Below are 19088 nucleotides of genomic sequence, written 5' to 3'. Positions count from 1 at the left end.
ATGTTGGCTTGGACGGCTGAGATGCGTTTCGAGCGGATCGCTGACATGGCGAAAGTGTGGGCGGGAGAAGACGGAGGGAAATTGGTTTCGGCGCGCGCGTATGTGAACTCGCCAGTGGGCCCACAGATCATAGGCTCAGTCTGGGCGGGGCGGGAGCTCGATTTCATTGAAATCGGGGATATTAAAATATTAATTCCGAAATTACTTTTTAGCGATTACTACTACTAATTTACCCCCCAAAAATAGAAAAAGATGAGGAACATTTTCCATGATTTAAGGGAGAGATTTCTCTTTTCTAAAATCAGATAAACAACACCATCACTTCTTGGTTCTGAATCTCAGCTAGCCTATGCCACAGATCATACGCACAACCTCAACATTGGGGTAACCGGTTTAACTCACTTCGATGATGATTCTGTAAAATTTGAATGAAGGTATTTTACAATGATAAAGAATTCTCAAATACGCGCAATGCAGCCTGAATCGCTTTCATTTCAGGTGGCGTCTAACAAACAATCAGTTAAGCATGATGGTACGACTACTAAAATCAACATCTATGGTGTGCCTAATGCCTGCTTGTAAGTCCTATATCACAATCCCTATTGGTTGGATGAAGAATGAGATCCTAGCGGCCTACACAACTTAAGCTTCGGAGGATCTGCAACCGAGCGATTGGACAGTTCCTTATTGTCTTCCTGCGAAATTTAATAGACACGGCCTCGGCAATTCCTGGTTCCACAATGGCAGGGGCAGCCATCGCCTGCTACAAGCTTTTGTCGGTAATCATATGCGAGTTCTTCTCCCACAGCAATCTGAAGAACAGCATAGCAACAATCAGAAAAGGTCTGATATAAAGTTAAACCCCTGTTAAACAATATGTTGGAAATATGATAGATAAATTCTTACATCTTGATTAGCAAACAAGCCAATGTGAGCAAGCTGGCAATCTTTGCTCTCAACCAAAACCAAACGGGTACTGAGATTTGGCGAACAGCTGTTATCAAGGCAACAAACACAAATGAATACTGGTTCCAAAATGAACTTGTTCCAGCATTGAATGCTCCTAAGATTAAATAAAGTAGTCCAATTACCTGTGATTAATAAAGCGGGACACATTTCCAGATCTTGTGGCATCAATCATGTAGCTGACGGTCCCTACAGTCTGAACTCTTTCCCTATCAATCTGAGAAGCAATGTCAAACAAGTAACTGCAGTCACTACTTGACATCCTGAAATTAAGAAAATTCTCATCAGTTTCGAAGAAGAAATAATTATACAACATAAATCCACAACAAGTGCCAGTGTGGTATTAGCAGCCAGTTCTGCATGGCATGAGAATCAGTGAGTGCATCCCATCACCCATTAGGCCATCAGTACAAGAAAAGGAAAAAAATTCAAAACTCAAATCCACCTAGTTATTGCACCTTGATAGTTGAGTGTACCTCTTCAAAAATGTGAGATGAATTAGCCGTTGGATGAAGAATTCAGCATTTAGCGATGCATGCGTTGCTATGAACAAGATAATGTGGAAATATAACCATGAAAAGTGTGTTGAAGCTCATTTTCTGGGCAACTGAGAACTTCCATCAATTTTTCTCGAGTTCGGTATAAAAAGAAAACATAGGAAAAGAATGACAAACCTTTCTGCATTTTTCATGGCCTCATCAGTCTTAAGGACGTCGCCAACATACTCGCAGACAAAGGTGCCCTGTGGAATAGGTTCAGCAGCTCTAATAGCCCAACCCTGCACAATTTGACAGCATTTTAAAATAACTTGCAAGGGACAATCAGGTGCAGGCCGTGAGTCAGAAAATCCATAATGGGGAGTACTTCACCTTATTCTCAGTTCTAAAGAGTTCCAACTTAACAAGCAGGCCTTTCTGCAATACTTTATTCTGGCAGGATGAATCACAAGTACATGATGAATTGCACTCATAAATTGGATACCCTTCCTGCCAATCAGTGAGTACACACGTAAATATCAAATAATATAGAATAACAAAGAAGATAAAATAAAAATGTGGATCCCAAGTATTACGAAAAAGAACAAAAAAACTAAAAAGTATAACCTAAATAAAATAGACCCACTACAGATGCGCGGACCAAGACCACATCATTTAGGCCCCAAGCCATAGACGAAGCACATTAGTTTTAACATAAGTTTCACATAAATCAATATCAACCATCCTATTGGTGTATAATAAGGACGGTGAAAAACTAAATATTAAGGCCAGTGATTTGGTGTAAGTGTTTTCATATGGCAATAGAAAAATCTAGAACTAAAAGATGTGTGATGCTGACGATTATTACCTGTAAAATAATCTTACTATCTTCATCATATGCAAATCTGCCATGCATTGGTGTTCCATGGATATCCACCAGGTTATCGTAAACACCGTCAAAGAGACTCACGTGAACACATTTCTCAGGGGAGCATTCAGTACGAGAACATGCACACCCAGGCATAGCGTTCTGCAGAAATATGATTTGTTAGAAAACACTTTTTTCTGAAGATGAACAATGTGACATGAAATGTGCATATATTCAAAATATAGGGCCCTTATTAACAATATGTCCATGTATACATATCAATTATTAAAAAAGATCATCCAAAAGAGTACCTCTGAATCAACAAGAGATGAATCCATCACGCGCTTTGTGGTATAATGTAAACCTTGCCAAGGCAGAGAACTGCCAAGTGGCAGAAGTTCTTCAGGCTTCATACTGAAAGAATCTTTTGCATCAACATCAATGACACAGACAATTGGAACTTTCTCCCTGCCAAAGCTTACATCTTCACATAGAACAACCCTCTCCTTTTTAAGCTTCCATCCAAAATGCTTTGAATCAAGAACATAATGATATTCATCCATGTCCCACATGTCATCGTCATTTGGAGGATCAATAACAGAAGGAGCTTCCGGAAAATCAGCTGACATGAGCTGTATAGGAGGCAAAGCATTTGAATTATATCTAGACTTGCAACCTTTAGGGCAAACGAATTCCTCGTGGTGCCAATCAATTTGGATGCCATTGTCACTACATAGCTTTGCAGCTTTCACAAATATGTTCTCAGGTAGAGATCCATATTTAACTTCGAGTGCAGTAAGAAGACTTGTCTTACAGCACACAGAACGGGCAACAGACAAAATATCAAGGTTGCTTGGATGGGGTCTTGTCTTTTGAATCTTGGAAAATAAAGTTTCTGCAATATCTGAGCATTGGAAGTCTGGTAGCTTACCAAGGCTGGCTGTTTCAGATTCAACTATTTGTGATGTTACCATAGATAGGCCAGAGCTTTGAAACTTAAAACTTTTCTCAATTCCAGAGCTACTCCTCTTCTTTAATGTACTTGTTGGCCGTAAACTTTTCTTGAAAGAAGAATAGTAGTGTCGGCCACGGTTAAGCTGATACTTCCCACGTCCCAGTGAAATGTGGCCTTCAGCACCTGAGTCCATATGAGCGACTTGATGGTGGCGGCCAAGATCTGGTAGAAGATCAAATCTGAGCCCGCATAAGCTGCAGGTGAACTTCTGTGAGCCATCATCCTTCTCAACGTTGTGGTTATCATAAAGGGTCGCACCACTTGTCCCTTCTGTTTGTAGAACAGATCGATTAGGTCGTTGAGGGACATCAAGAAGCCTGAACTGTTGGGCATGATCAGAAACAATGTGCGGGTACAACAAATCTGTGTTCAAAAAATTGCTGTTGCATGACATACATCGAATAAGAATTGAATACTGGAGGTACTGAGCCCCATGTACATCCTGCACATGTCTTTCAAGAACTTTCTTGTTGGTAAATGATTCCATGCATACAGCACAAGAATAACCTCTGAACAGCCACCGGGATTCCTTTTTGTGGACCGATGTCCAATGTAATCCAAGAGCTTGATCATCAGAGAACTCATGAGTACAAATTTTGCACTTCAAACCAGATGAAAGATTAGTTCCCTCTCCGTGCAACAACACTGCAGATCCTTGTTTGTGTTCAGAATAGATTTGCTTAGATCTATTTGAACCAAAGCCCCAGAGATTTTCCAGTTTCTCTCTCTCAGTAGATATCACCTTCAACAAAAACTTTCCAACATCTGGATTTTTAGCCGCTTCAGCCAGTATCTGGGGCATATGGTCACTACCAAGACCGGTGCGTTGATGAGAAAGGTTGTTTCTCAAGAACCAATAAAGAAATTCACATGCTTGGTGTAAACATATTTTATCTTTCCTTGATGTGCAACCCTTCAGAACATTGACAAAGACATCTTTAGAAACAAGTCGACTCTTTCCATTCCTGGCACGTTTAAGGAACTTTGGAAGGTGCTTCTCACAGTAAAGAGTATGTCGCTTGGCATAATCTTGGCACTCGATGATACTGTAATGAGAGCGAATTCCAATACAAAGAGGAACATCATCAGTATTTGTGATGGAAGTTGACGCAGCACACAGATCAATTTTCTCCGTTGCACAAGCTTTTTCACCTGAGATCTCTGTAGCCACAGTCGGTATCAATTTCACTTGTACAGCAGCGTGTGAATTCTTGTCTGTTTCAGAATCAATGCTGTACATCGACTGTGACTTAGAAATTTCTTCTACCCCCTTATTTGGAGATTCTTCCCTCATATGGGGTACCTCAGATGAACCCAACAAATTCTCTGGGTGCATTGAATCAGAGTTTGTTCGGAGGCGGTGCTTTTTACAAAAAGTAGTACCATGCTGAGCTCGATGCTTGCATTTTCTACCCATATTAGTCATACCACTGCACAATGGAGCTTCAACAGTAAGTGTCTTGTCCTCCCTAGAAGAATAGTCAAGAAAATGCATACTTTGGTGCACGCAACAGTAAATATCACCATCATTTGCCCACCTACCACACTGCCTTCCCTTTGCTTCAATATATGCAGAACACTGCCGAGAACTCTTGAATGAATCTAACTCAAGTCTAGCATTCTGCAAAGCTGGATTGGCACTACCAGATGCCGTGATCTCAGTGGCACCAGAATTTCCAGAGAATGTAACGGCATTATTCTGATTCATTGCTTCTAATGCACCTACAGCTTCATGCGTGACAGAGTTACTAGGAAGATTACTTCGCTTCAGATCTTCTTTTGCAGTCCGGCCATCAGCCTCACCCATGTGTGAAATTTGAGTATCTCCTCTGCGAACTTCAAGTTTCGGACGCTTTCTACTAACTTGTTGATCTAAAGCTGGATCGTTGTAACAATTGTTTTTCTCAAAGTTGGCAACATTACCACAAGGATGTGATGAAAAGTACTGTTTCATGACTTCTTGTTTCCATGTTTTCCACTCAGGGACTAATTCCGGCTGCACTGATGCATTCCACAATTCCTGAATCTTGCTCCAAAGAACCGACTGCCTAAGTTCCTGTTGAACAAGAGAAGAAATAAAAATGATTGGCTACACTTTCATTGGAATAAGAAAATTAAGTAACAGGGGAATAAGCAACATTAGACACCAGAACACTGGAAATAGTGCAGAAAAAACACAAATACTACTGTATCTCGGCAGTAAAGAAACAATAAGAATAAATCTAGTTGCTTCAATAAAATCAAATTACATAACCTCAATTGCATCTTTGACATACTTTAATGATACTAAAGGGATGTCATGATAGAGCGCAATGGAACAATTTGTTGGTCAAGAAATGATCTAGTTGCTATAACCAAGAGCAGATACATAATTTCTATTTGTGATTAAAAAAATATACTACGAGTGACAAGCCATGATGTTTTGAAATAAACAATTATCAATTGACTGAATAATCAAAATCAACACAAAGAAAACAGAGTTACCAAGCTCTTCATACAAAGAAAAATACCAGTCAAATATTAACGTTTTATTTGTCTTCTGAACACCATTTCTACCATTGAATGTAGAACAATGTACATATACATGTAGCAGAAAAACCATATGCATTGTTGAAAATTAATATTTTTCAGATGAATTTGGTGGGAAACACATGGCCACAAGTCATGGAAACAGTCTGTAGTGCAAAAGCTATGAGTGCTTCTATAAATCTAGTGTGAGGAATTCAAGTGATTATTAACACAACCATAAGTATTCAACTGAATAACTAGGTTAGCATAGAGAATCCATATTCCTAGCCACCACATAACTTAGGTATTTCTAAGAACACAATGAAGAAAAGAAGTTGGAATATACATAGAGAAAACATAGACAAACATGACATCATCCAATAACATATTAGTAAAAATTAAATGAGAGGTTAACCATCAAACAAAGTAGATGCAACTGGGCAGGTTAAATATGCTGCCCATGTATTTGTCACGCATGGCCAGGACCTAATTTTCATGGAACCGGATAGGCATGTGGGTGACCCGTTGATGACGAATCCTTACAAAGGAGCCAGTAAATACTAACCAAAGAGGAAATATCTCTACCAGCAGAAAGGGAAATAACTAAGCAAGAGATGATTAGGCAAGAAATTGTGGACAATCCATGAACCAGCTAGCTGTCGAAAAGAAAAATAATCCAAGAAACAAAGGCTGGTAAACTCCACGTGAAGAGGCATAAATCCTATGCATCCCCGCATCTATTCTATTGGTAGCAAAAATCATGACTGTTTTATTCCCCTCACCTATGCAACAGAACCACGGAGCAAGAAGCCAGGATTCATGGCTGCGTGCAGATGCAGAGCCACCTTAGCCGTTGCCCCACGCTATGGCCGCAGATAGATGCAGATCACAAAGCCGTCGGCGCCCCTAACAAAATGTTCTGCGGCAAGCCTCTACTGGCACCGCTAGCTCCCTACAACCTCGGCACCTTCTCTATGCACATTCCCACGCGCCGCCATGGCCAATCTGCCAGATCTGGATGTGCTAGAGAAGAAAGAATGAGAGACGGCGGCGAGAAATAGCAGGAGAGGAGGATTTAAGTCTTGCGAAAGGATCAGACTGCAACGGAAGGTGGCCAGGATATAAGGCTCCATTGGCCCTCTGGGTTGGGTTGTGACCCATGAATGCAGAAGTTTAGGGGTAGGTCCGTGGGCCGACCCACCCCTTTTGCACTCTTTAAATCTAAGAACCTCTATGGTTCACGGCCCACTTTGCAATAAGTAAACATAGATAAATTTGCGGACAAAACGGCAGCCACAAATGAGGAAGTTAGACAAAGAATCAATCTAGAAACATCTATTAGGAGGCCTACAGAAGGGTAGCGCACCAAATTTGTGGTAATGAGTAGTCTAAAAATGGGCCTATGACACGTGCCAGTGTGATATTATGACATGCCACAGTTGTGGCAACAATCCATATACCTATCTAAGAAATTCTGGTCCATGTAACAAAAGTTTAAGCATGGCAAAGTTAGGCTTCAAGCTGAACAATCCCTAAATCACAACCTTCCAAACAAAATAGTGCAGAGAAAGGAGAATAAAAATGTATGGTACCTCATAAAGCATTTCAATAGTCTCAGCATCATGTGCATTCGTACACTTTTGTTTCCACATGTCAAAAGAATTTTGTAGCCACTGGCAGCTTATGTAGTCCGGAAGAATCATCTGAAATTAAATGACTAAGGTGAAACAATGCCAAGAAACATCACAAAGAAACAGTTGACATGTTTTAGATAATAAAGAACCAGACATTGTTCGCATGTTTGTAAGACCACCAATAATGCAATTTGTGGAAACTGAAAAAGCCCTAGTGAACATCAAGCCCAGTTTGAGATACCACATACTCCCTCCATCCCGAAATATAAGGCGCAATTTGACTTGGCACGGTCTTCAAAACTAGGTGCTAATTCTTAATTCCTCCAACATTATAGTGTTTGTAGCAACAAAATCATAACCATAGGAAAGTATTTGACAATCAAATGATATCGTTTTTGTAAAATAAATTTACATTACATATGGCTAATCGCTGGTCAAAGAATATAAGTTTTGAATCTTGGAATGCGTGTTAGCCTTATATTTTGGAATGGAGGGATTAGTAACAGTAGATCCATTGACCTTGGTCACAACATAAAAAACTATTCCTATATGAGTTGTCTTTGTATAGCTAGATTATAAAACAAATATATCGGATAAGTATCCTCGAGCGTACTGGAGATTAAGCACTCTCCCAAACGACAGCTGATGATGGTTATTGAGTTTTGCACAGACAAGAATTTAAAGCAGGAGGAGAAAGAATTTAAAGCAGAAGGAGAAAGGAGCAATCTCCCATAGATGAAGAAGAGGAAGAAGAAAGGAAGGGGAGGGGGAAGAAGAAAAAGAGAAGAGGGAGGTAGAAGAAGGAGAAAATGAGCACCCCCCAGTTTAGGACCTTGAATCCGCCCCTGCTTTTTGGGCTTCATCTCTAGCATACCCCCAACTTGCTCGAGATTAGAGAGTTTGTTGTTGATGATGATGCTTATAGTAATAATTCAGGCTCTATTTCATGTCATGGGAATTGACATAGCAGAATTCTGCGATACATCCTAGATAAAATAACTGCATACCCTACACAACAATGACTATGGTTCATCCATTAACAGCTAACGGAAAAGTTTGTGTAGGCAAAACTACCGACGGAAATATTCTACTTAGTTTACTGCCATTAAGGATAGAAAACAAGTAGGCACGTAAGGTCATCAAGAATAGATCATAGTCAGTTAGTCACATGGAAAAATATTTCCATAATACAATCAGCAGAAATGAGAAAAGGTAAAAATCATCAAAGGTAAGAAGCACTGCAAAGTTGACGTCATGCTCCATGAAATATCCACATGAAACAAGGTTCTCGGATTTACATTTTGTAGTTTGATGAGCATCTTCCCAAGATCAGTGTAATCTCTACAGCAAGACGCTTCCAGAGCAAATTCTTTCCAAGTTGTGGCCTTCCGAGCATTATCAATTACAGCCTAAAGAAACATATAAACTGTGTCAACAACAAGAATGGAGCCAAAAGAGTAAGAAAACATGTAACAACAAAACCAACCTCAATATGAAGCTCATCACTCAAATTTAGCATTGAAATGGCAAGTTTCTGCATGATGAATCGCCGAGGAACGCTCAAATCCTTCACCAGCTTTCTCCATTTACGATGAGTTCCATTTACAAGTGGCAAAGGACATTCCTCTATTGGTAGAACAAGTAGCATGTCTACCCAAGAATAAGTTTTTGTCCGTGGGAAGAAAACAACAATATAGCTCTTCCTGTCATGTGTTGGTTTTGCCTTTACAGTAGTTAAAGGATAGTCTACTCTACAGCATCGAATTCCTGTTTGCCATTTTCCTCTCCACTGTTTTCACATGAAAAGAGTAAAAAAACGAGCTCACAAATAAGATATTGGAGAAAATGGAAATTCCGGATGTGCCCAAAAAAGAGAAGGTAGCAAAAATTATCATCAGGGTATTAGCGAATGGTTAAGCTCAGATCCCATTGTTCATCTTCTAAGAATCAGCAAACAAAAGTTCTCCTTTTCGTTTTTGCAACTAAATAGCATCAGATGTATTGTTTTCATTATTCATGAAAGGAGAACATATTCCTGTGGTACCTAAAGCTCTCTCTCTCTCTCTCTCTCTCTCTCTCTCTCTCTGTACAGAAAATGATCATTTGAGTTTCAGCAAACCCCATCTCTGTGCACAATATTTACCTAAACAGAAGAAACCAAGTGTACCACTTTTGTGGGGGGGGGGGGGGGGTGTCTATCAGAGTCATGAAGAAACATGATATGGAAATTTCTAAACAAAAATTGTTTATTAGGCCACAGGAAGGTATTCATTCTAAGACCACGTATGAAAAGAAGCCCTATCTAATCGTTCTAGTCAAGACTTCGACTATCGATCTCAGGTTACCTTTTTGGTAGGACTAATAAAAAGAACAAAAGAAGATACTTTGCATGGTCCACTCAAATCTAGCATTGTTTAACTAAAACATGGCTGTAGGATACAGTTAGAAATCCATAGCAGAGCTATGAGTTCGCAACCCCAGCAATGCATGGTCACAGGTTTTGAGACCTTAAATGTGACAAATATTTCCTCATATAACCTAAAAAAGAATATACAACTATAAGGTTAAATAAAGAAAAGTGTACCTTCACCCAAAGTGCTACAGCATGATCTTCATCTCCAGGGTTACCCATGTTGAGCTCTTCCCCTTTGTAATTGGTATCACCATTACAACTACTGTTATCAACATTATTGCCTGTGTCATTTAAAGGCGAAACGGACGCATTGGTCTCTTCCTGTGGAGAAGATTTATTACGTACTAAACCAATACTGCAGGCTATTTCTGACAGATCTTGTAGCGTGCACTGCAATTCTTTCTGCTCAGCATGGCATCCTACCAAGTCAGTTCCGACTTCCTTAGTTACTGCATCAACAATTCCATCTACTTGGACATGCTCTTCTTCTATTTTCTCTTCTTGAGAAGGCATGGCATCTCCATTGAGTTTGCATGAACTTAGTAGTGACACTGTGGTGGGAGGAGGATGTATCTCTTCCTGAGGATGATGCCTATCCTCTTTACAAAAACTTTGTTTATTAAAGTTGCCATCATCACTTTGCAAGCCATTATTATTTTCAGTGCTTACATTCAACTGAAGTTTTACATCATTGGAGTGAGAATCGTCACCATTCTTCTTTATTAATTCTGTCCCCTGAGGTAAATCATCCAGGTTAATAGGAAATCTTCTGGAAGAAGAATCTAATACCTCATCTATGCCCGTTTGAGAAGCATTGTTAACCTCAATTGGGTTACAGATTATTGCATCATCTGTTGGGCGGACATCAGAGCCTGTCCACCCATAATCACGGTGCGAGACGGTCAGCTTCCTGTCATAGGATGAAGTTTTTTCCACGTCATTTTGCAACTGGCAATCCACTTGCATAACAGGAGGGTCCATCAGCATTGCTTTGGCAGTTCTGGTCTACACCACTATGAAATAAAGCAGGACTTCCAAAAGAAAGTGCAGCAGTTATCCTCTACTGGCATGAAGCCCATAAACACCGCCGACGTAGTTCTACATGGAAAACAGAAGACTGCTGAGCATATGCAACAATTCAGAAGAAAACATATTACGGAGGGAAAAGGGGGGGGTGTTAAATACCTAACAGACTTGCATTTTAAACAGAAAAAATAGATTATACCTGAAAACAACATTCTATTAACAAATGTATGAAGTGTTCACTGCAGTTCACATGCAAAAAGGAGTAAAGACAGTATTATTTTGTTCCCCGTGCTATTTTTAAAATTTCAGAAAACATGGTGTTTTAGAAAGTACTACACTAGGCGGACAGCAGGTTTGTGCCTGATCATCGGTTAGTCAAGCTAGGTATCACCAAGGCTGGTTACAAGGAAACTAGGCTTCGGAGGGTGGGGCCCAAGGCCTGGAGCCTAGGCGGGCTAAGCAGATGACTTTTGAAGCACTGATGTAAAGTCAAGAGTTTGATTCAAGCTTAAATAAGAAACAGCGAAAGGAGTTGCGCTCAGCATTTGGCAGGAAGTATTAAATAACTTGTCATAAATGACAGCATTGTCACACATACTCAGACAAGTAACGAACTCCCAGTTGGAGTCTATGATACACTGGATGCTTTCAAATCCGACAAGAGTAGATTAACCAACAAGCCACATTTCAACAGCTACCATGCAAGTATAGTCAATTTGAATTGCATGCATGAAATCATCGTGCGGCATTTTGTCTGAAATAGCTAAAGCAAAATCTCAACAGGGACAAATGGCGCCTGTTGAACATGCAAAACTGCATAATATAGTGGCATTTCCGTACGGATACCAGGGCCACTAAATACCTGTGTCATAAAACCCTAACGGCCAGTTTCAATGTGCTGTGAAATTGCCCTAGTGGAAATAGAAATCTCCTAGGTGTTCGACGTGACCGTGGATTAGGATCCCTGAGGTGATTGCGGTCAAGGACTGGCACCCTAGATTTGCTAGAATGCTCAACGGTCCAAATCCCAAACAAGCCGAACGTGACCGATCCTCAGGAGAGGGAGCAGAAAGGGGAAATACCCTCCTCGACGACGCACCGCGAAGGAGGCGGCCTCGGCTCCCGCGACAGGACGCGCCCCCGGCCGCGGCGAGGGGACTCCGACGACGGCCGCCGGCGAGGGCGGGCAGATGCGGCAGAGGCCACAGCAGGGCCCCGAGGATTCGGCGGCCGGAGCAGGCAGCCGGGGCGTTGGGCTACGGAGGAGGGACGCGGCGATGGCGCGCGTGGAGGGGAGCCGCGGCCGGGAGGCGGTGGTGGCGACGAAGGGTTTGCGACGTGCGGGCGGGGGAGGGAGATGGGGGGAGGTGGGCGGCGTGCGCGATTCGGCCCCGCCGGTGAAAGAAAACGGGGAACGGAAAAAAAAATTGAGAAAACTCGCCACCTGATTTCATCTCATCCGGGTTAGCCTCTTGGGCCAGTTTGGGCCTAGCTAAACAGCTATGCGCTGCGATGCGGCGGGAAGTGGTGTAGTCTCCGAGGTGGACCAAAACTATCATCTCGTCGAGGTGGGCCTGGGATGCGATCCGACGAGAGAATGTGTAACGTCAACGGCGGCATGGCCCAGATTCCATTTCCTCCGTGTCGATTCCTCTGACCTCGGCATCTCGCGGTCGCGGCCCGTCTCGAACAAAGCGCGCCGCGGGATGCGATGCGGCCTCTGCCGAGGCCGCTTCATCCCGTCACGCGCCCTCGCCCTGCTCTGCTACGGCGTCCGCACGCGCACGGCACGGGGCACGGCCATGTGGCTCCGCTCAGTTTCCCGCGTGCCGGCCGGCTCCACGGGCACGGCGCACGCCGCGTTGTCCTGCACGACGAGTCCACGGCGCGCCAGGCGGGGGCGCCACGGGCGGCCAAGCGCGATCCCCGCGCCGCGGACGAGGCGGCAGCAGCAGCACGGAGTTCGGCGACCGGAACCCGGAGACGGCGAGACGCGACTGGAACCGGAACGGAAGCGAGATCCGGAAAGCCGCCGTTCTTTGCGTCCCATCCTGCCTGCCCCAAGTGCCGATGCGTTCTAGCGTGCCAGGCCAGGATTCAAGAACACGCCGCTCGCATCGCTTCCTTCACTTTCAGCCGATCTCGATCTGCTGGTCCAGCAGCTGCACGTCTTCTGAAGAAGAAACTAGCTGCAGCGTGCTCTGCGAGTGCTCCCTGAAACATTACTCCAATCCTAGCATTCTTCTTCTTTTTCTTCCGTTTCTCTAACTATCAACGCTGGGTGCGGTTTGCTCACAGAAAACGGACAGCCTAACCGAACCGATCCAACCGGTCGTTAACCTTTTGTTTTCCCTGCAGTAACGTCAACGCACTAATCCAAATCCCTGCAGTACAGCGACAATAAACGCGGCCCATCCGGTCGTCGTGGACCACGCCGGCCGCCGGCGTCACGGGCCAGCGGTGGCGCGCGATAACTCACCAGCCGACCGCCGGTGTACAGATCGTCCAGTCCACCACAGGTCCGCAAGAATCACAGGCTTCCATTCACCAACCACTACATGCCATGCCCATCGCAGCTCGCATACGGTCGGATTCACTCGATCACCGGACGGTGCGCGCCATCCATTCTAGCACCGTACGCGTGTCCGTCCACCTCGACGCGGCGCGGATGAGGCTGGACGCGACGGGCGCGTCCGTCTCGGGCCGGTGGTTCAGGGGAATCCATCCAGCCACCGGTTTCGTCCAGCCAGAAAAAGGCGGCGGCCGATCGAGCTCGCCGGCCGGTCGGCCGGTCGGTGACGAGCAAGTCCCGCCTACCCTGAAGCTGCCATCCTGTCGTCTCTCTCCTCGCCGCGGCGGCAACTAGTGCGTTGTCCAAGTTTGTTGTGCGTCGATCGCGTCGTGACAACCTTCGCTTCCGCCGTCCCGTCGCTGTCGGGCCAACCGATCGTCCACTCTGGCCAGCTGCCGCCGCGGCACCTTCTCTCCTACTGACAACCGAACGGAGAACAGCAAAGCCAATTCATGGCCTTTCTTTAGTAGGAGCATGGGGGAAAAAAACACAGAAAGAAACAGCTCTACCGAAAGATCTTGCAATCATGTACTACCTGCACAGACCCATACAGAATGGTGCTGCCCAGTTTTGGTGTGTGACAAAAGATGCCGCGAACGAGAACGTTGCGAGATCTTCTTCCGTGGGTGGGGATTTGGTTCTCTGAAACTGCGGTACCTGAACCTGATCAATCAGTGTGGAGGTGACCACCGATGTGCCGGTAATGGAGGGATGCTGCATTGCTGAGCACGCCACTCTGGTCACAACTCACGACCACTGACAGGCAGAGGTGTGCAGCTGACTTCTCACCCTCCTCCACAAAGGCACAAACTACACAGCAGGACCGTCGTATTCTTTCATTGCCTCTTAAGTCTTAATCTCCATGTCCCTTTCTGTCTTCTCGTAGTTTCCTCGGGACAACATGCGAGCTTAATTCTGATTGGTGTTTGATCAGCAGACGAGGCATCCAATCAGAAACGTCACACGCAGGCACATAGCAGACATGACCGGTTCAGTTTACCAACCGTGTGCACACTGTAATTCTGAAAGGAAAACACAAACATGCCCCGTGGTGAAAAGGAGAACGAGATTTAGTGAGCGCTTGACAAAATTCCATGTCCTGATTAGTGATTAACATGTTGGGGGAGACAGGCACAGCTGCGCTCGCCATCGGTTGGCATCGGAGAGAGACCTGGCAAGAGTTGGGACTAATGGATAGAGAGGCAGGGCGAGTTGGTAGGGCGCCGCTTTCTGAAAGCCACCGGGGGTATGGCTCAGAAGAGAGGGGCTTCCAGCAACCCAGCCATAAAAAGCTGTGGAGATTTGCTACCGTGCCATTCTTGGAGTTGTAATCTGATGAAAACTTAAAATTTAAGATTTTTTTTGGATTATGACTGTAACATTTTGACTGTTATATATCGATATCACTAGTCAAAATATTCGTACGACAGTACAGGACATAAAATCAACAAAAGGCATTACGAAGTGATCAGATGGATGCAACTGACAAGAGCACAGTAAGATGGGTAGACGTAGAAAACGAAGCAACGGACGCTTGCATTTTTAGACCAAACAATTGACGATTTGTCATTTGTGGATCAAACAATCCAGGATTTGCCACCCGTTTCCGTTCCTTTTTGGGCCTTTTCTCTCTGGTGAGTGGTGAGTCCGGACGCAGCTGCCGAGGTGGACCAAAACGCCCCTGCCCGTGCCCGCTCGTGAGCCGGCTCATACGTGGTCCCGGTCCGATTGCACCGAGGCGCGAGCCATTTCCCCCCCTGCCCCCCTTCCGCCGCACTCGTCTTCTCATCTCCCCCCACCGTCACCACCACCTTCCTTATGGCAAGGCAGCCTCCCCCGACCTCCTCCTCACCTTCCTACCAGGCTCCCCTCCTCCTCCTCCTCCTCCCGCGACGGACCTGACGTTTCCATTCCTCCGTCTGGCCTCCCCGCCCCGCGAGCTGGTCGACCTCCTCCCCCCGCGGCCGGCAGGCGCACGTGCAAATGCCGCGTGGATCGAGCTGCTGAGCGCTGATCACGGTGAGGCCACCCAGATCCACCCGATTGCCGCGTCTTTAACTTCCCGTGCTGTTATTTTTCCGCGGTTTGGCCTGGAGGGATGCGTTGATGCGGGCGGCAATTGGAGCTCTGCGTGGTCGGAAGAGTGGGATCCCGCTTGATTGCTGCGAATTGGTATCCTGCCCCTCTTCCTGCCGCGTTCGCTGCCGAGAGTTGCAATTTTGTTGGTATTACTTTGCGCATTCCGTTCCGTCGTATGAATAAATCCGATCTGACGCTGTGTTGCACGCTTGTTTGGCATTAATAACTTAGCTAATGTTGAAGTTTATTCATTAATTGGTTCGTACGGGTTCGATTTTGAATCATTTACATGCCGCCTTAGTAATTTTGTTCCGTTTCTTCCAGGTTGGAGAGCTAGCCATCTGTCTGGGCTTCCGGGATAGAACAATTTTTGGCATAATTTTCGCCTAAGATGCCTGGAATTACAGTGGATGGAGTTGTCACAGAGGAGGTGCCGAACGGGGTGAATTCCTCTCAAAACAACGAGCATCTGTCCGCCCCAAAGTCGACGGCAGCTTCAACAATGGCTCCAAGCATGCAGAGCGAGGCACTTGAGATGCATGTTGAGGGTTCTGGTGCTGGGGAGCCCTCAATTGAGCAGCTTTACAACAATGTGTGTGAGATGGAGAGCTCAAGTGAGGGTGGGTCCCCATCACGCGAGAGCTTCGGCTCAGATGGGGAGGAGTCAAGGATTGACTCAGAACTTCGCCACCTTGTTGCCGGGGAGATGGAGGCCATGAAGGTCATTGAGGAGGAAGAGGAGAACGGAAGTGCTGCCAATGCTCTCCCTTCAGCAGAGAATGGGACCCCAGCCCAGGCACAGTCTTCCAATTCATCCAAGAAGTCAAAAAAGGCTTCAAAATCACAGCTCGAGTCTGATGCCTCTGTTGGCCCCAATGGAAAGGCGTCCACTGAGGAAGGTGAGAGCGAGATCAGCAAACCAGCAAGCCGAGTTGGCCGTCAGCGGAAATCAAATGCCAATCCACGGAATGGAACAGAAGATGCTGGACTTGATAACCCAGACCTTGGACCATTTCTTCTCAAACATGCAAGAGACTTGATTGCCTCAGAAAACCCACGGCGGGCGCTGAAATATGCTCTCCGTGCCACCAAGTCGTTTGAGAAATGTGCTGGTGGAAAGCCAAGTTTAAACTTGGTGATGAGTTTGCATGTTGTTGCAGCAATCTACTGCAATTTGGGAAAATATGAAGAGGCCGTACCAGTGCTGCAGCGATCCCTCGAGATCCCTGTAATTGAGGAAGGTCAGGAGCATGCTCTTGCAAAGTTTTCTGGCTGCATGCAGTTGGGTGATACCTATGGCATGCTAGGTCAGACTGCACTCTCACTGCAATGGTATGCTTCTGGGCTTGAAATCCAGAAGCAAACATTGGGAGAGCAAGACCCAAGGGTTGGAGAGACTTGCCGGTACTTAGCCGAGGCCCATGTGCAAGCACTACAACTTGATGAAGCACAAAGATTGTGTCAGATGGCTCTTGACATACACAGGGAGCATGGCGAGCCAGCCTCACTAGAAGAAACAGCTGATAGGAGGCTTATGGGTCTAATTTGTGACACCAAGGGTGACCATGAAGCTGCACTGGAGCATCTAGTGATGGCTAGCATGGCCATGGTAGCCAATGGTCAGGAAACAGAGGTGGCCTCGGTGGATTGCAGCATTGGTGATATCTACCTCTCCTTGGGTCGGTATGATGAGGCTGTGTTTGCTTACCAGAAAGCTCTTACGGTATTCAAGACCAGCAAAGGGGAGAATCATGCAACTGTGGCTTCTGTTTTTGTGCGTCTAGCGGATCTGTACAACAAGACAGGGAAGCTGAGGGAGTCAAAATCTTACTGTGAAAATGCCTTAAAGATTTACCAGAAACCTATTCCAGGGACTTCTCTAGAAGAAATTGCCACTGGTTTAACTGATGTTTCAGCCATATATGAGACTATGAATGAGCATGAGCAAGCACTCAAGTTACTTCAGAAGGCCTTAAAAATGTACAACAATTCTGCCGGCCAACAGAGCACAATTGCTGGAATTGAGGCTCAGATGGGCGTCCTGCACTATATTCTGGGCAATTACGGAGAGTCCTATGATTCCTTCAAGAGCGCGATTGCAAAGCTCCGCACTTGTGGTGAGAAAAAGTCTGCCTTCTTTGGGATTGCCCTGAACCAGATGGGGTTGGCATGCGTTCAAAGATACTCAATAAATGAAGCTGCAGAACTGTTCGAGGAAGCTAGAACTGTTCTGGAACTAGAATATGGGCCGTATCATCCAGATACTCTAGGAGTATACAGCAATCTCGCAGGAACTTATGATGCAATGGGCAGGTAAGCTCCCTACTTCTCCTAACTCAATATCGTTGTCTCAGCTAGGTGTTGATGATTGTTCTGTGTGCCTGCTCGCATATTATTAGCTTTTCTGTCAAGTGATTTCCTGGAAATAGTTAGGTGGCATGTAGGGTAAAGGTACTCTGGCAAGTTGGAATTCTTTGGCATTAGTCATCTCCTCTTCCAGCTAGGCACATGATTAGCATCTTTACCAGCTTTTGCTACTCGAATTAGTTGATCAGATATTGATTGCTAATAAAGTTGGATCAATTTAATTGGAACAGGACCATCTTGCGTCATCTTTAGTTGCTTTTCGCTGGCTGTTCTGTAAAGAAGGGCCGCAAATTCTTTATCCTCTTGCTTTCCCTTTATCTGTTTGTTTTTTTCTCCCTGTTGTATGTGTGGAAACTTCATGCTACTTTGTAAGACATGTGGACTGTTAGCTTTAAAGTCTGAGTAGAAGGGTACAACAACTGGCTGGATCAGAAATGTCAACACTAACTTAGCTGGCTGGATCAGACTTCTAAAGCAATGCTATCTTACTGTTAGCTTTGTAGTCTGAGTAGAAGGGTACAACTGGCTTGATCATTAATGTCAACACTAACTTAGCTGGCTAGATCAGATTTCTGAAGCAACTATGCCATATTGCTATCTTCCTGAATCACTTTCCAGAACTAACCATAAGGAAGAAATATCACCTGTCGGCACCTTGTGTCCTGCTAATGTGAATAGTTTGTGTTTTATTTTCACCCCCAACTATCAGTTAATATTTACATTTTGTTTACCAGACTGGATGAGGCCATTGAGATCTTGGAATATGTTGTTGGAATGCGCGAGGAGAAGCTGGGAACCGCTAACCCAGATGTTGACGATGAGAAGCGGAGACTTGGGGAGCTGCTTAAGGAGGCTGGCCGGGTGCGAAGCAGGAAGGCAAAGTCCCTGGAGAATCTGCTCGAGACCAACCCATACACCGTCACCAAGAGAAACACAGTTGCAGCATGACTGTTCTGATGAAAGGTGACGATTGTTACTAAGGTATTCAATTGGTTTGTTCGAGTGGGGCAATGGGAATAGTGGTGTTTACCTATCTAGAAATATGAAATGTTCAAATTGATTGCTGTAAAGTTTCAAATGCTATCATTGGTTATACTTGTTCAGTGCCCTTTATAGTTGTCTTTGTGAATGCGAGCGGTGACTACTGTTTCTCTCCTTTTTCTA

General features: G+C 44.9%; 2 protein-coding genes across 4 annotated transcripts; one reads left to right on the top strand and one right to left on the bottom strand.

The window, feature by feature from the left end:
* Positions 1-379: 379 nt before the first annotated feature.
* Positions 380-12298, bottom strand: LOC112883071 (histone-lysine N-methyltransferase SUVR5). Of its 3 annotated transcripts, none has more exons than XM_025948303.1 (13): positions 11989-12298; positions 11066-11105; positions 10052-10978; positions 8954-9256; positions 8766-8876; positions 7426-7536; positions 2622-5381; positions 2311-2472; positions 1836-1952; positions 1641-1744; positions 1092-1229; positions 907-994; positions 380-812 (listed from the first exon to the last, which is right to left on the bottom strand). In XM_025948303.1, the coding sequence occupies exons 3-13, from the start codon at positions 10865-10867 to the stop codon at positions 705-707; spliced, it is 4818 nt and encodes a 1605-aa protein (XP_025804088.1). In that variant the 5' UTR covers positions 10868-10978; positions 11066-11105; positions 11989-12298; the 3' UTR covers positions 380-704. The 3 variants fall into 3 exon arrangements, with proteins under 3 accessions (XP_025804088.1, XP_025804095.1, XP_025804079.1); XM_025948310.1 differs by lacking the exon at positions 11066-11105 and having other exon boundaries at positions 10052-10615; positions 10703-10978; XM_025948294.1 differs by lacking the exon at positions 11066-11105.
* A 2947-nt stretch (positions 12299-15245) lies between these two features.
* On the top strand, positions 15246-19079 carry LOC112891957 (protein KINESIN LIGHT CHAIN-RELATED 2-like). Its single transcript, XM_025958976.1, has 3 exons — positions 15246-15497; positions 15882-17870; positions 18659-19079. Exons 2-3 carry the CDS (start codon positions 15949-15951, stop codon positions 18870-18872), a joined length of 2136 nt encoding a protein of 711 aa, XP_025814761.1. The 5' UTR covers positions 15246-15497; positions 15882-15948; the 3' UTR covers positions 18873-19079.
* Positions 19080-19088: the final 9 nt, after the last annotated feature.

Source organism: Panicum hallii, chromosome 1 (assembly GCF_002211085.1).
Source record: "Panicum hallii strain FIL2 chromosome 1, PHallii_v3.1, whole genome shotgun sequence".
Taxonomy (NCBI): Eukaryota; Viridiplantae; Streptophyta; class Magnoliopsida; order Poales; family Poaceae; genus Panicum; species Panicum hallii.
This window is presented reverse-complemented; position numbering and strand designations above follow the sequence as displayed.

Bases quoted from the DNA above. Each gene is read 5' to 3' on its own strand.
- LOC112883071 (XM_025948303.1), bottom strand. From the start codon at position 10,867: ATGCTGATGGACCCTCCTGTTATGCAAGTGGATTGCCAGTTGCAAAAT. The intron at 2,473-2,621 runs GTACTCTTTTGG...ATATTTCTGCAG, and splicing joins CATCTCTTGTTGATTCAGAG to AACGCTATGCCTGGGTGTGC. The intron at 813-906 runs GTAAGAATTTAT...GCTGTTCTTCAG, and splicing joins GCTTGTTTGCTAATCAAGAT to ATTGCTGTGGGAGAAGAACT.
- LOC112891957 (XM_025958976.1), top strand. From the start codon at position 15,949: ATGCCTGGAATTACAGTGGATGGAGTTGTCACAGAGGAGGTGCCGAAC. The intron at 17,871-18,658 runs GTAAGCTCCCTA...TTTGTTTACCAG, and splicing joins ACTTATGATGCAATGGGCAG to ACTGGATGAGGCCATTGAGA.